Source organism: Polyodon spathula, chromosome 4 (genome assembly GCF_017654505.1).
Source record: "Polyodon spathula isolate WHYD16114869_AA chromosome 4, ASM1765450v1, whole genome shotgun sequence".
Classification (NCBI taxonomy): domain Eukaryota; kingdom Metazoa; phylum Chordata; class Actinopteri; order Acipenseriformes; family Polyodontidae; genus Polyodon; species Polyodon spathula.
The window spans coordinates 21731826-21745418 of NC_054537.1; the positions used below are offsets into that span (position 1 = coordinate 21731826).

General features: G+C 34.3%; 1 protein-coding gene across 2 annotated transcripts; it reads right to left on the reverse strand.

Annotated features, from left to right (window-relative positions):
* Positions 1-2360: 2360 nt before the first annotated feature.
* Positions 2361-11903, reverse strand: LOC121314313 (ADP-ribosylation factor 1). Of its 2 annotated transcripts, none has more exons than XM_041247430.1 (5): positions 11811-11903; positions 8016-8201; positions 4842-4952; positions 4202-4326; positions 2361-3911 (listed from the first exon to the last, which is right to left on the reverse strand). In XM_041247430.1, exons 2-5 carry the CDS (start codon positions 8161-8163, stop codon positions 3750-3752), a joined length of 546 nt encoding a protein of 181 aa, XP_041103364.1. In that variant the 5' UTR covers positions 8164-8201; positions 11811-11903; the 3' UTR covers positions 2361-3749. The 2 variants fall into 2 exon arrangements, with proteins under 2 accessions (XP_041103364.1, XP_041103365.1); XM_041247431.1 differs by lacking the exon at positions 11811-11903 and adding an exon at positions 11677-11804.
* Positions 11904-13593: the final 1690 nt, after the last annotated feature.

Here is a 13593-nt window from a genome sequence, read left to right on the forward strand (position 1 = left end):
AAGCCTCTGAAGAGCATTCAGCTCTTTGATATGTAATGTTTCACTGTGATTGCAAAGCTTTTACTTATGGGCGAGGCCTGACACTTCAACCAGTCACATTGTACCTTTTTTAAACAACCGTTTCATTCCCTTCAAAAAACTAAGCAATACTGGCATTTTCAGTACTGTCAGTAAACATGTATGGAGGCTTGGAAATTTGGACCCCTTTTCCAAAGACTGTAATGTTTGGTATTTGCATATGACTATCACTGTTCATCTCACCTGAAGCTCATTTTGCATTAAAATGACTCTATGGAAGTATTAGGTGTTAGTTCAAGTCAAGGTTTAGTGATTTAAAACACTAGCTATTCACAGCTCTTGAATATCTGTCCTCTAATGTATTTTATATTACTGATACACTACCCACTAGGACTCTGCTGGCTGTATCTCAGTATGGTGTATGGTATGAACATATATTGGTAAATACATGTTTTTACTTTAAAATACTTGCATCAGTACTTTTTTTCTAAAACTTTAAATATATCATTATAAAGGATGACACACCCAACTTCACAAAGAGAAAACAGAAGCTGCAGTAGTGTGTACTGAACATTCTTAAGAAAATGCACCCTCAACTTGTCCATTTTCTTTTGGTCACAGGAAGCTTGTAAAATCATCTGGTATCAACTCTGTAAACAGAAATGCACATTTGTAGTATTTATTTTTTTTATTTTTTGAGAAGATACTCATATAACAATACAATGTTGCAATTTATTGTGGCATTACAGGGTGGCCCATTATATTTACATTGATGGTTATTAAGTTGCACTATTAAACTCTCAACACATGTATAATCCTGTAAGCATACATAGGATGATTAAACACAAAATAAATGTGCAATGCTTAAACCAAAAAAGTTTTGGTCTGTTACATTATAACTTGTCCACCAATACTGGATAACCCTAGTATGTTTAACAAGCTTAACTGTAATTGTCTACACAATCCATCTGCAATCTTACTCACCATGACTCAGAGCATGGAGAGGGCAGTTTAAAACAGGTGTAATATATACTGAAAACAGTTTGTGCCTGTACCTCAGCTATTTAATTAGAGTACTAGTGTTGCAGCTATGTGTACACCTCAGGTCATAAATAAGAGTTAACAAATGAAAAACAGTAGCTAAGTCACCCTAATATCAATAGGGACTTCCTTTATTCATCTGTCTGATATACAAAAGGAGGCTCATCTATCAGTTATGTGTATACCTCAGGTCATAAATAAAGGTTAACAAATAAAAAACAGTAGCTAAGTCACCCTAATATCAAAAGGGACTTCCTTTATTCATCTATGTCTGATATACAAAATGAGACACATCTATATTATGTCACTCAATGTTTACTTCAGGAAAAAAACATGAACATCAGTTTTACGGTAGATTGGATCAATGGTAATGGTTTCAATACTGCCCTACAGCCTCCCCTCCAATCAAATTAGGTTGTACAGTAAATGTGTGCGATTTTGTAACTCGCCTGAAAACAACTTTTACCAAGTCTGCCTCTGCTCCTGCCCCTAACCCCCTGAAAGTCCAATTTGATATATGGTTAAAGATGGTTCATGAGTTCAGAAAAATTCCGTTAAAAGAATCTTTATACCGACAATGTAAGATCCTAAATTCAAAGACAGTGATCAGTCTAGTGTGCAATCAAACCTAAAGGTGATCTGTGCTTTCCTGTGGAAAATTTCACAGAATGTATGGAAGGCATTTCCACTAATCCAAACTGAAAGGGGTGTGTGTGTGTGTGTGTGTGTGTGTGTGTGAAGTCTAACACTGGATCCATATAAAAGATACCGCTACATTTATGAAATGGGGTTTCGTTAACCAATGTAATCACCTTTGCAGCAATAATATATATATATATATATATATATATATATATATATATATATATATATATATATATATATATATATACACACACACACACACACACACTTTTTTCCCCCCTCTATTACTTGCAATGTAGGAAGAAAAAACTAATCATATTGGACTTCACATTATCACCTGGACCAGATATTCAAAATGATGGAATTTAAACTTGTGTTGTAATGAAAGGAATTCCCAGTAAACACACTTAAAATCCATAAACACACATCTGATGGTAGTATTAACTGCTGAGGGAAGCCACCGTGTTGCCTGCCTTTCCTGCCTCAACAGCATGTTACCAGTTACTTCCTCACCAGGCAAGAGGTCAACATTAAAACATTATAAATAAATCCATGATGTAGCACCAGGCAATTTAGCATGGTTGTCTTTATTATTAAACATTTGTAAGAGTCAAATAATCATAGAGCAAATAAATGAGATATGGAACACCTTCAGATATTTTATTCTAATAGCTTTAATTACAGTGCTTGTCTGTCAGAATGAAAACTTAAACAAGTATACATAAAAAATGATTAGTATTTATGCAATTAAAGAAAACAAAAAGACAAACCATGAAACAAACCCGCTGATCTAGACCCACACTAATTTCAGACAATTTATCTTCAGTGTTGATCAAGAGAAAAGAAAAAAAACAAAGAGGCCTTTGAGATGGCAAATCTGACCTTGCAGCATGAACAATGTCAACTCAACCACATTTTAATGAAGACACAGGGTTAGGGTTATAATGTTTTGCATAAGACTACAATGGAATGACTTGCAAACATGCTTTCTTTTATTCCTACACTTTTTATAAAAGGTGTCAGGTTTTATTTAACCACATGTTATCCAGTAACCGAGGTACAGTACTATTGTCTCTTGCAGAATAGAGCCAGGACCAGTGTAAGCTGTGTGGCCTGCTGGTAAAGCATTTCCTCTGGAGTGGTGTGTACCAACTACATTTGGGGGCTAAACTACATTAAATTCCTACACTTAACAATTAATTACTTTCTTTATCCACCATGTCTATGTTCAATTTGACCTTATACTGTATGGTAAAGGGTGAATAAACATGCAAGTGCAAGCCCCTTTCTTCAGTCTAAAAATTGCACATCAGTAAAAGTAATGTCTAAGCTGCCTTTAGCTTGACACTATCTCCTTCATGGCATTGGTGTTACAGACTGGAGTCAAATTATTACATAGTAACTACACAACACAAGTCAGGGAATGCCAGGTATTTCATATAATTTACAAATGCAAAACATGACTAATTATTAGAAAACTTAAATGTAACAAATCTCTTGTTTTGAGTAGTACATCTGTGCATTTATGCTGGCTCCTTATGTTTGTGTTTGATAAAATACAAGACCGCAACAGTCATACAGTACTTTAGGTTAAAAACCAACATCCAATTAAAAATCTCCTCACAGACATCACACACCAGGTGGTGGCAACAGGGCTGCATTGCACAACCATGAGAAATATGTATTGGGCGCTTGAGCAAATGTATCTTGAATCCCTTTTCCAATACTACATACATGTATGTTAGTCAAAAGTTATACCAAAATAAAAAAAAAAACAGCAGGCTGAGTAAATATTGCATAGTAGTGCCAGAAACTGTCTCATTACAAAAAAGGACTATTTACATTAAATAAGAAACCTTACTTTGCTTTCAAACTTGTCTCCCCCCCACAACTAAAAAGTGTGGCTTGATACATATTGTGACAAGGAGAATTGAAATGAGGTCAGCTTCCAGCACTCAATACAACAAAGTAGCAGTTTGCCACATCAGAGAATAAAGCAGGAAAAGGGGGAAGGAAACAGGGAGATAAAGGTAGGAGTGGGAAAGTTATTTCTGGCTTCGAAGCTGATTGGATAACCAGTCTAGTCCTTCATATAGACCATCCCCACTGGTGGCACATGTTGCCTGGATGTACCAGTTCCTGTGACGAAGAGAGTGTAGTCCAAGCTTGTCTGTAATTTCTGCTGCATTCATTGCATTTGGAAGGTCCTACATCACAGAGAGGGAGAACAAAGTCATTGGTGATTACTGATTGCAACTAAATTTATTAAAAAGGTATCAAAACCCATTTTAAATAGTCCTAAATTACACATACCACATAACTAGATTAGTGTTTATTTGAACAATTTTTACATGCAAGTGCATCACAATATGTATTTTAACCAAGACAAAATAGTTTGGCATATTCTTTAGAAAATGACCAGTATGTAGTTAAAGACTTGCATTACTGCACATATGGACCTCAATGTCAGTATGAACTAATGCAACAGAAGACATACCTGCTTGTTAGCAAATACCAAGAGGACAGCATCTCTAAGCTCGTCTTCTGCCAGCATTCGCATTAACTCTTCTCTGGCTTCATTTACTCTCTCTCTGTCATTACTGTCCACCACAAAGATCAGCCCTTCAAATGATTAGCAATCAAAAATTACATAAATATATAAAATATGCATATACTTAATTAAAAACAAAAAGTGGTCATCAATGCTATTCTGATTTAACTGCTTAAGTTGGCAGCCATGGCCTTCCATTATTGTGGTTTACTTTTGAATAATACTGGGATAAGATAAGGTTGCAACATTATTCATTTGCTGCAATATGACGGTGCATGGATAGCACAAAAAGTTGTCCATAAATCTATTCAAATCGTTGAGAACTTTGTTGACAGGTAGCTAAAGATAAAAGGAAATAGTTTGTTAAATCATTGTTTTGACAGTCAAATGTTAGTTTGACTGTCAAACATGACTTAAGATCACTTTACACCTATAAATCAATAACAATTACATTATTGTCCAACTTTACAAAGACAATAGTATTTAAGACAAATTCCAAAATGGGGTTTATTCATTTTCTCACTGAAGAAACACCACAAAAATAATCCATTACATTAACCCCTTTCAGTAGCAGTCAGTTACTTACCTTGTGTGTTCTGGAAGTAGTGACGCCATAGAGGTCTTATTTTGTCCTGACCACCTACATCCCACACTGTGAAGCTAATGTTCTTGTATTCTACAGTTTCTACATTAAAACCTACAAGAGAGGAAAATAAATGAGTGGCCCGGTCAGTATATTAAGACAAAAAAAAAAAGAATATTCTAAAAAAAACTTTCCTTTTTGATATAGCTTATTCTTGATTGTACGGGCGCTATATAAAAACATGTATCATACATTTTACATGGTTTTAACTATCAATGTATCGCTAAAAACAAAAATGGATCACTTCCTAAAAAGGGTTACCACTGAATGGTTAGAATATTAAAAAAAAAAAACACAAATAAACGACTGTAGTTTTATTTAAAATCAATAAGGGATACAGGCAGAGACAAATAAGATAACGTGACAGTCTGAGGACGCGTCATTTGAATAAACAATATCTCAAAAGCACCATTTTTAAATAGGGAAAAGAAACATACTAACATTTGTGCTACAAATGCACATCTTCAATAAATAATGTATGTTGTCATAAAAGCATCTACTGGCATTGTTTTAGTATTTTTTGATGAATTTGCAATGATATACAATGTTTGGGGAGGTATTACGGTTCTTCAATTAAAATAGAGTACTTAAAATGCAATCATTGTTATTTTAGGTTTTGGTCACTTTGGAATGTAACTGCGGTGTAACCACTGTTCTAACTCCAGACACTAAGTGTCTATAGGGTTCAGACAATAGAATATCTTGGCGTCCAAGTTACATTTACCACCAAATTTATTTGCTGTTTTACAGATTTCCATTTACTCCAAATAGTTTCCTGTTGCTAATATGTTAACCCTTTGCAGTTCTATGTCGGACCAGGTCCAACATTACAATTTTCCTTTTCCCGTCCAATGTCGGACCCTGTCCGACATCAAAAAGACGTAAAACACAGGTCTCGAGTCGTTTTTTCTCTGGAAAAAGACAAGAAAACCTTTCAATGGCCAAATGAAACCAAAAAAATCCACTAGAGATGACAAGGACATAAAGGAGGAAGCTGCTTCTGCATCCAGCGCTCAAAAGAATATCAGACATTTGCTGAGCTTTTTGGAGATATTATAGTAATAAAATAATGACTTGGATAGCATTATTGAGGAGTTTGGTGATAAAACGAGTGATCGAGAGGATTTATCAGTATGCACATCTATAAAGAGGAATGTGAAATACAGTGAACACGAGGTGGGGCGGCTGTAGACACCAGTACTGAGTGTCCTTTTGCAATTCAATACATTTTAAACCTGTTTTACTCTGAAGATATATTTTAAACAGCGCATGCGAAAATTGGACCTGACACGCCTGGCAAACGCTGAATAAATGGACTGCAAAGGGTTAACTATATAATGTGTATGTTAGACTTCTTGAAATTGTATTAACCCTTTGCAGTCCATTTATTCAGTGCTTGTCAGCTCCAATTTATTTTCACATGCATGGTTTAAAATATGCAAAAGGACACTCAGAAAAATAAATAATTTACTTACATTTAACAACGAAGAATACGCGTGCGCCCCCATCAGATTAACATGGTAATAAAAAATATTATATTTAACAAAAGTAATTTCTGATCTATGGTTGTTCAATACCGTTTACATTTTGTCCAAAAGCGAAGCATTTGAATTAATCTCACAAACCCTGACTAACGCAACTATAGCACTATATTCAGCTTCTTTTTTTAAAATAATATTGCCATATAATCCAAACATACTTTGAAAGAAAAGCTAATTGATAGATTTAACTGATGATAAAAAAAAAAAAATGTTGCCTTAATTTTTTTAATAAAAAAACAATGGAATACTTGGCCTACTTGTGATTGGTCTTATCCAGTGCGTAATGTAGGCTTGAAATGTGTATCCTAGCAACGTGCTAATCTACCGTACTAGCACTAGAAGCAGTGCACTCGCACTCAAGATTTAAATGCAAACCGGCAACAGGAGACTTAAGACTGGGTACTAATTTGATGCATCGATTCACCAAAATGTAATTGAAGCTTGGTAAAATTTAAGGACAGATGATCAATAATCGATGCACTGATTAATTGTTGCACCCCAATTGTCAGGCAGTTCTGATTCACCAGAATCAGATGCCAGTTATTCTGCCAACAATGATTCATCTAACTGAATTGCCTTCTTGAAATCAAATTTTGTGTAGAGGAAACATTTATTATTGGTGTGCATATCAATTTCTGTACATACAAAGTAAACACACAGAATATATTATCAAAGCAGTATTTTTACAAACAGCAAGAACAGATTAGTGTTAAATAAACTACAAAAGCGAGTCAATCGGGGTCCGTTTCTGTCTGCAATGATACAGATCAGGTACATCACTCCAAAACGGTCTCACATTTTGTAAATGGCCCAACTTGTGAAAGAAATATTTTGCACTGTGTTCAACATTTTGTTTTTCCATGTTTGTCAGTGAAATGTAAAATGAGTAAAACTACACTCACTGCACAAAGCCCCCTTTCCACATGTATTTTATTTAAGCATTTAATGAAGTTAAAAAGGAATGCAATTACTTTACGAAAATGTCTACAGCCACTTTGTTTATTGTGTAGACATGACATTGTCACTTAAAAAACAAAACAGTACTTTACGTATTGTTTATCTGAAATACACACACGCTTCTCTGTATAGCATCCTTTGTTGTTATTTCAGTGGGGTAAAGAAAGGCATTAACAACTTATTTAACTAATACACTTAAATATATTGGCTTTGATAACATTTTGCAAATTAATGAATACTGAACAAACGTGAAAATTCCTTGTTATACTGAGCACAAAAAAAAAAAAGCTAATATTAACGTAATCTGGTCCTTTACATTCTGCTGTGGTTTAAAAGTTTAGAATGCTTTGTCACTGACATTGAGTGCGAGATCCACACTTACTTGAATAGTTTACTTTGTGTCTCCTGCTTTACTGTTTCTCAGATTAGTGATATTAACTTGTTGTGCTAAACCAATGCAAAAATAAATCAAAGATATGCATGTCATACATTTATATTTAATCTTACAAACACATAATTAGACTTTTTTTTAAGAAGTTTACCATAAAAAAATAAAAAATAAAAACCTTCACTGTATTAAAGGCTACTTTCACTTTCCACTGATTTCATTACAACTTACCTATAGTGGGAATAGTGGTTACAATTTCACCAAGTTTAAGTTTGTACAAAATTGTTGTCTTTCCGGCAGCATCGAGACCCACCATAAGAATTCGCATTTCTTTTTTACCAAACAAGCCTCTGAAGAGGGACTGAAACATATTCCCCATGGCTGAAAAATGATGTATTCAACACTGGCCAAGGAAATCTGAAAAATAAAGAGCTGAATTGTTATAAGATAGAAAATGCATACCCTGAAAAAAACACACAAGGTTGGAATACAAGCTGTCTGTGACTTCAAGTATCTGTGCAGGAACACATGAACCTTTAAAGCTAAACAGTGTCTGTAAATCAACAGGCCGCACCCAACTATTCAATAGCAGTGAAAATCATGCCCAATACCATTGTTTTTCACCACCTTACAAAAATCAAAGGCTGCTTTGTTCCTAGCAAAGATTAAGTTTAGGCCCAAGTATGCCATCGACAGCTGGATAGCTATATTAACCTTTTCACCAATATTACTGACCTTGAAACAAGTGTCTGAGCCAAAGATAAAGCCCAGTTCTACTGTGTGAACAACACATCTAAAACGGATGGTCATGTGACCTAAATAAACTTAAACGTCCAATCTTCAAACTACTGAAAGCACTAACGTCCTCAAAAAAACAAGTTTCTGGGTACACCCTATTATGGGTTTACAGTCCAGCTCTGCCTTCTTGATGGGTGCAAGAGACCAGGGGGGATGCCAACAGACATGTGATCAATTATATTTATAATTACAATATAACCTTTTGTTGAAATTGTAATTGCAATGCTATTTTGTTAGATTAAAATTGCAGTTAGAATTATGATGCAGTAATCTGATTATAATTACAAAAAAGTTACAAATAGCTACATTAAAATGTTTACTCTTCTACCAAGCAGTAACCACTGGTAATGTTTTTCAAACAAATGGGGGTCACTGAAAGTGGCTGAAAATATGGTGCGACTGAACTGCAACTGATCAATTACATGGCAATTACACAGGTGTGACAGGGTTCAACTACTATTACAATTACATTGCAATTAATTACAAATTACACAATTACAATTGTAACTGACCCCAGGTCTGGTTGTCAAGAGTTTATATACAGTTCTTTAAAACATATGTGCAGAAACACAAAAAACACATCATTACCAAAACCTCCAGTAGCGAACACTTAACTTTACAACAATATTTACAGATACAATGTGATAAAGCTAACTAGTGTGGGTGCTACCTTGGAAACTGGCAGTCATTAGCACAGTTTAATTATGTATACCAGTTATGGCGAGAAGACATAGAAACTACCTTGTGCAAGACGTACATGAATCAACATCTCCATTTGTTAAAATTTGATACATGTTTATCAAATGAACAAAATAATGATCCAGTACAGAAAACTGTATGGTTTAAACCCCCGAGTCAGTAATGCAATCACAACATTATGAGGTATGTTTACTTGATATTATAATTAAATGTACGTAATACTAACGGACATGATATAATTATGATCATGTCCTAGTGAGGTCAGTATTTTGTAAGGTGTCAGGCATGTAACATAATCCTGTCAACTCCTGCATAGGACAGGTGTTATTTACTGTAACTGATCTGTCCGGTGCTGCTCAGTTTTTTTGATATTACTATATATATATATATATATATATATATATATATATATATATATATATATATATATATATATATATGAACAATAAGTGGCAATTACATCTGTGGGCAAAAGTTTTTCAGCACCCTACAGAATTAACCAGTGTTCCTTCTTAAAGTCATTGAAATCTGCTGAATAATGTTATGTAAACATATTGAATTACATACCGCTTTGTAGTTTTTCATATAGTTAATGAAAAAGACAAATTTTAAAATGTAACATTTCGAAATCTAACATGAAATACTGTACATCTATTACGGCTTCCGGTAGACTTCTGCGATATAATTATGTAGTTTGATTGAATTGGGTTAAATAAAAATTATGGTCATGTATTTTTATTTTACCCTAAAATCCTACGCGAAACTTTTGGCCATTGATGTTGATTTGATATACTACGATATGGGTCATTAAATTGTAATTAAGTGCCCAGTCCCGGTAGAGATGTGCTGTGTTGACTACGTAAATACCACCACGTGACTGTGCGCATCGTTTACCTCAGGATACATTTTTATCGATCCCTATCTAAAGTTTTTGTATTTATTTTTCTGTTCTCTCGCATGAATTAACCTAATTTCGGCTGTTTCCATCACAGTTTGAGTTTTTTTTTATGCATGTGTTTTAGCGCACCACCACCACCACAACAACAATAATAATAGAATGAAAACATTGCCAATGACTCGTATCAGTCTAGTTTTAGCTTTTAGATTGAAGGCGAATTGAAACATGTACGCTCAATATGCTTAAGTTGCGATATCTAGCTTGCTAAAGACAAGTAAAACTAGTTTCAAGAGGGCGTGTTTATGATGCCATTTAGTATTCCGACACAAGGATCAGACACATCTGGAACTGTCAGAACATACAATTTAAAAATGTAATCGTCGTTTTCTTAAAGAATCGAATCTAGAAACGAAAGTTAACAAACATATCCTATGAACAGAACAGAAAAAAACTACTGGTAGTTTATGTAGCAAATTTTATGTTAACGGAATGTTTTCTTTTTTAATCAATTACAGTAACTTGTGTATCAAACTAAATAACCTTTCTCTGTGTGTGTGTTTTATGTTATATATATATATATATATATATATATATATATATATATATATATATATATATATATATTAGTTTTTGTTTTCTTAAATATACATTGAAAATGGCAAGAACGATGATCCCATTCAGCACATGAAATCGACGTTATTGGATTAAATCGGTGTAGGTCGGTCTCTTGCTTAACGATACATAACAGGCCCCCATCTAGGCAACCTGTCAAGCTTCGTCACTATACAACACATATTTTGCAACTCATTTGTTCCTTGGTTTGAGGACCACAAAAATAAAAAAAAAAAAAAAAAAAAAAAAAAAAAAAATAATAATAATAATAATAATAATAATAATAATAATAATAATAATAATAAATAATAAAGGATGTATTTAAACACAACGTCTTTGTAAAACAAAGACAGTGTTCACAAAGTACCGCTACGCTACAACAAAGGAATATAACCCCGTGGTAAAATTCCTAACAATACAACACACTCACTCAGATACACACACACACACAAACCAATTTTAAAATATTGCCCACGTTTGTCCATTTTCACTGAATCAAAAGACCAAGAGTAACACGAATAAACCAACGGTAGTTGTGAAAATACATTTCCTGCCACCGAGGTATTGTCTTCTCCAGTCATTCAAACTACTGAATTCACAAAAGGCCGAAGCAAAATAAGCACTTTTAAAAACAAACATAATAATTAACATTATATCTAACGAATGTTGTCACACACTGTACATTTTTCCTACGGTATTATATCCCCGTTTTTTTTTTACTTAACCAATTCCACACCCAGCGTATAACATAGGCCAGCTTCTGCGGGCGTTTTTTTTTTTTTTAACCTGGTGGAAGAAATAATAATAAAAAAAAAAAAAACCATCTCGACCGTTCAGCTCCCATCCACTCATTCATCAACACGACCAAATCTACTTTGTTGTTACCTCGTTAAAAATGATTTCTGCTACCGATCGTCTTGGCTTTACTGGCTTAAAAACGATTTTGTAAGTTCTGAGAAGAGTTTTATTTTTCCTCTTTTATTTTTTTAATTTTTTGAAAATGTCGGCTATTGCCTTACCACAGCGTCTCTCTCTTCCTCTCCAAGGCGTTTCCACAAGATGGCGGATTCTACCGGCCACGTCAGAAGTGCAGAGGCGTTGGGTGTGTTAATTGTGCAACAGCGCACTCATTTTTTAAATGGCGCGGAGGAAACATTACACTGTTTAGTTACAAAACGGGACAGATCAGTTGAAGCAACCCGTCATAATTTGCAAATGTGTAAGGAGCAGTACAGAAATTCTTGGCTGAAGGGATTTATGAGTGACCGTGACCCATATGACATCATATCTACATATTTAATCAGTTTTTGTTAAGTGTTACTTCTAGCATAGAAGCCCAGCTTTGTATTTAATATTTTACCTCACAAATTATTAATCTGAAAACATAAATAAATCATTGTTTTATTCAACATGACACAATAGGAATACAGATTATGTAATTTATTTATTCGATAACCAAGGACATTTACTTTCATACCAAGAATGTATGCATCTATATATTTTTCCAGTCCCTAGAAAATAATTTATTTCCTTAACTCCTGGGAGAGTTTAACCCACACAAGGAAGGAAGGACAATTTATCAGTAATATTTATTTATTTATACATTCATTCTTTAACCAGGAAAAACAAATAAACAAAAAAACAAAACATTGAGATGGAGGCCTCTTTTACAAGTGTTCTGGCAAGATAACCAAAAACAGACTGCAGTAATTTCACATTCCTAAAAACAACATCACTCTAAAAGACAATCTCATCATACATTCAATCTGGGATCAGAAACAGTTACACTTTGGTAATTCTTGGAACCCACTCATTAAAGTAAGTTTAACTTTAGTCATTATTAGCTGATAAATTTGGGTTAATTATCTGATGCTCGATAATATCTTGGATACTCTTGTCCAGACTATTCCATGCCATAGGGGTGCTGTAGCTAAATGCTGGTCGGTCAACCCAGGTACTTCTCCAAGGCACTTGATAAATAAGTGCAAGACTAGATGTAAATTATATTTGGGTATATTTACTGTAGCAACGAACCCAGGTAACCTGGCAACAAACCTATTACAGTTTTACACACAAAGTACCCAGTGGAATTGCATTCTACAATTAAGTGACACCCAATTTAGAAGCCAGTAAGGGGCAGTGATGGGTTTGAGGGTTACATTCTAATACACGTTCGGCTGCTTTGTTCATTAAAATAAATAAATAACAATAAACACATAATACCACGTTTCCATGAACCACAGAACACGGGTACGTGCTCATTTTGAGAACTGAAATGACCGCTATGATTCATATTTGTTTAGTTTGTAATGTTTTTGCGAATAAGATTTAAAAAAAACAAAAACAAAAACAAAACGAACAAACAAAAAAAACATACTGGGGCACCTAAAACCGTCTGCAGCGAATTCACCAAAAGAGTTTCCATTCTTGTCAACGAGACGGTCTTTACTAGGGAAAACCGGTGGTATTTCCTGCCCGACTCACGTGATAACCCTGGTAACTCGGAAAAGCATGGACCTTTTACATCAACACGATTTCTGGGAGAATTTAGACTTGAAATGGCTGTCCATTGAAACGAGGTGTAAGATTCACATTTTAAAAGAAAAATACTGTTATCCCAATAGGCCAAGCCTACTGGAATGACCTTTTCTACAGTATAAATTGGAAAAAATAAATGATGTGTTTCCAGTAAAGCAAGAGAGATACACTTTCAAATTTTACATCAAATACATCCAACTCATTCCCTCATAGTCAAATGCTCAATTTAACTTTTGTGAACAAAAGTCAGAAACACTCCTACAT

Excerpts from the sequence above, each read along its gene's own strand:
- LOC121314313 (XM_041247430.1), bottom strand. The coding sequence starts at position 8,163 with ATGGGGAATATGTTTCAGTCCCTCTTCAGAGGCTTGTTTGGTAAAAAA. Across the intron at positions 4,327-4,841 it reads CTACTTCCAGAACACACAAG|GGCTGATCTTTGTGGTGGAC; the intron begins GTAAGTAACTGA and ends AATCATTTGAAG. Across the intron at positions 3,912-4,201 it reads TGGTATTTGCTAACAAGCAG|GACCTTCCAAATGCAATGAA; the intron begins GTATGTCTTCTG and ends TCTGTGATGTAG.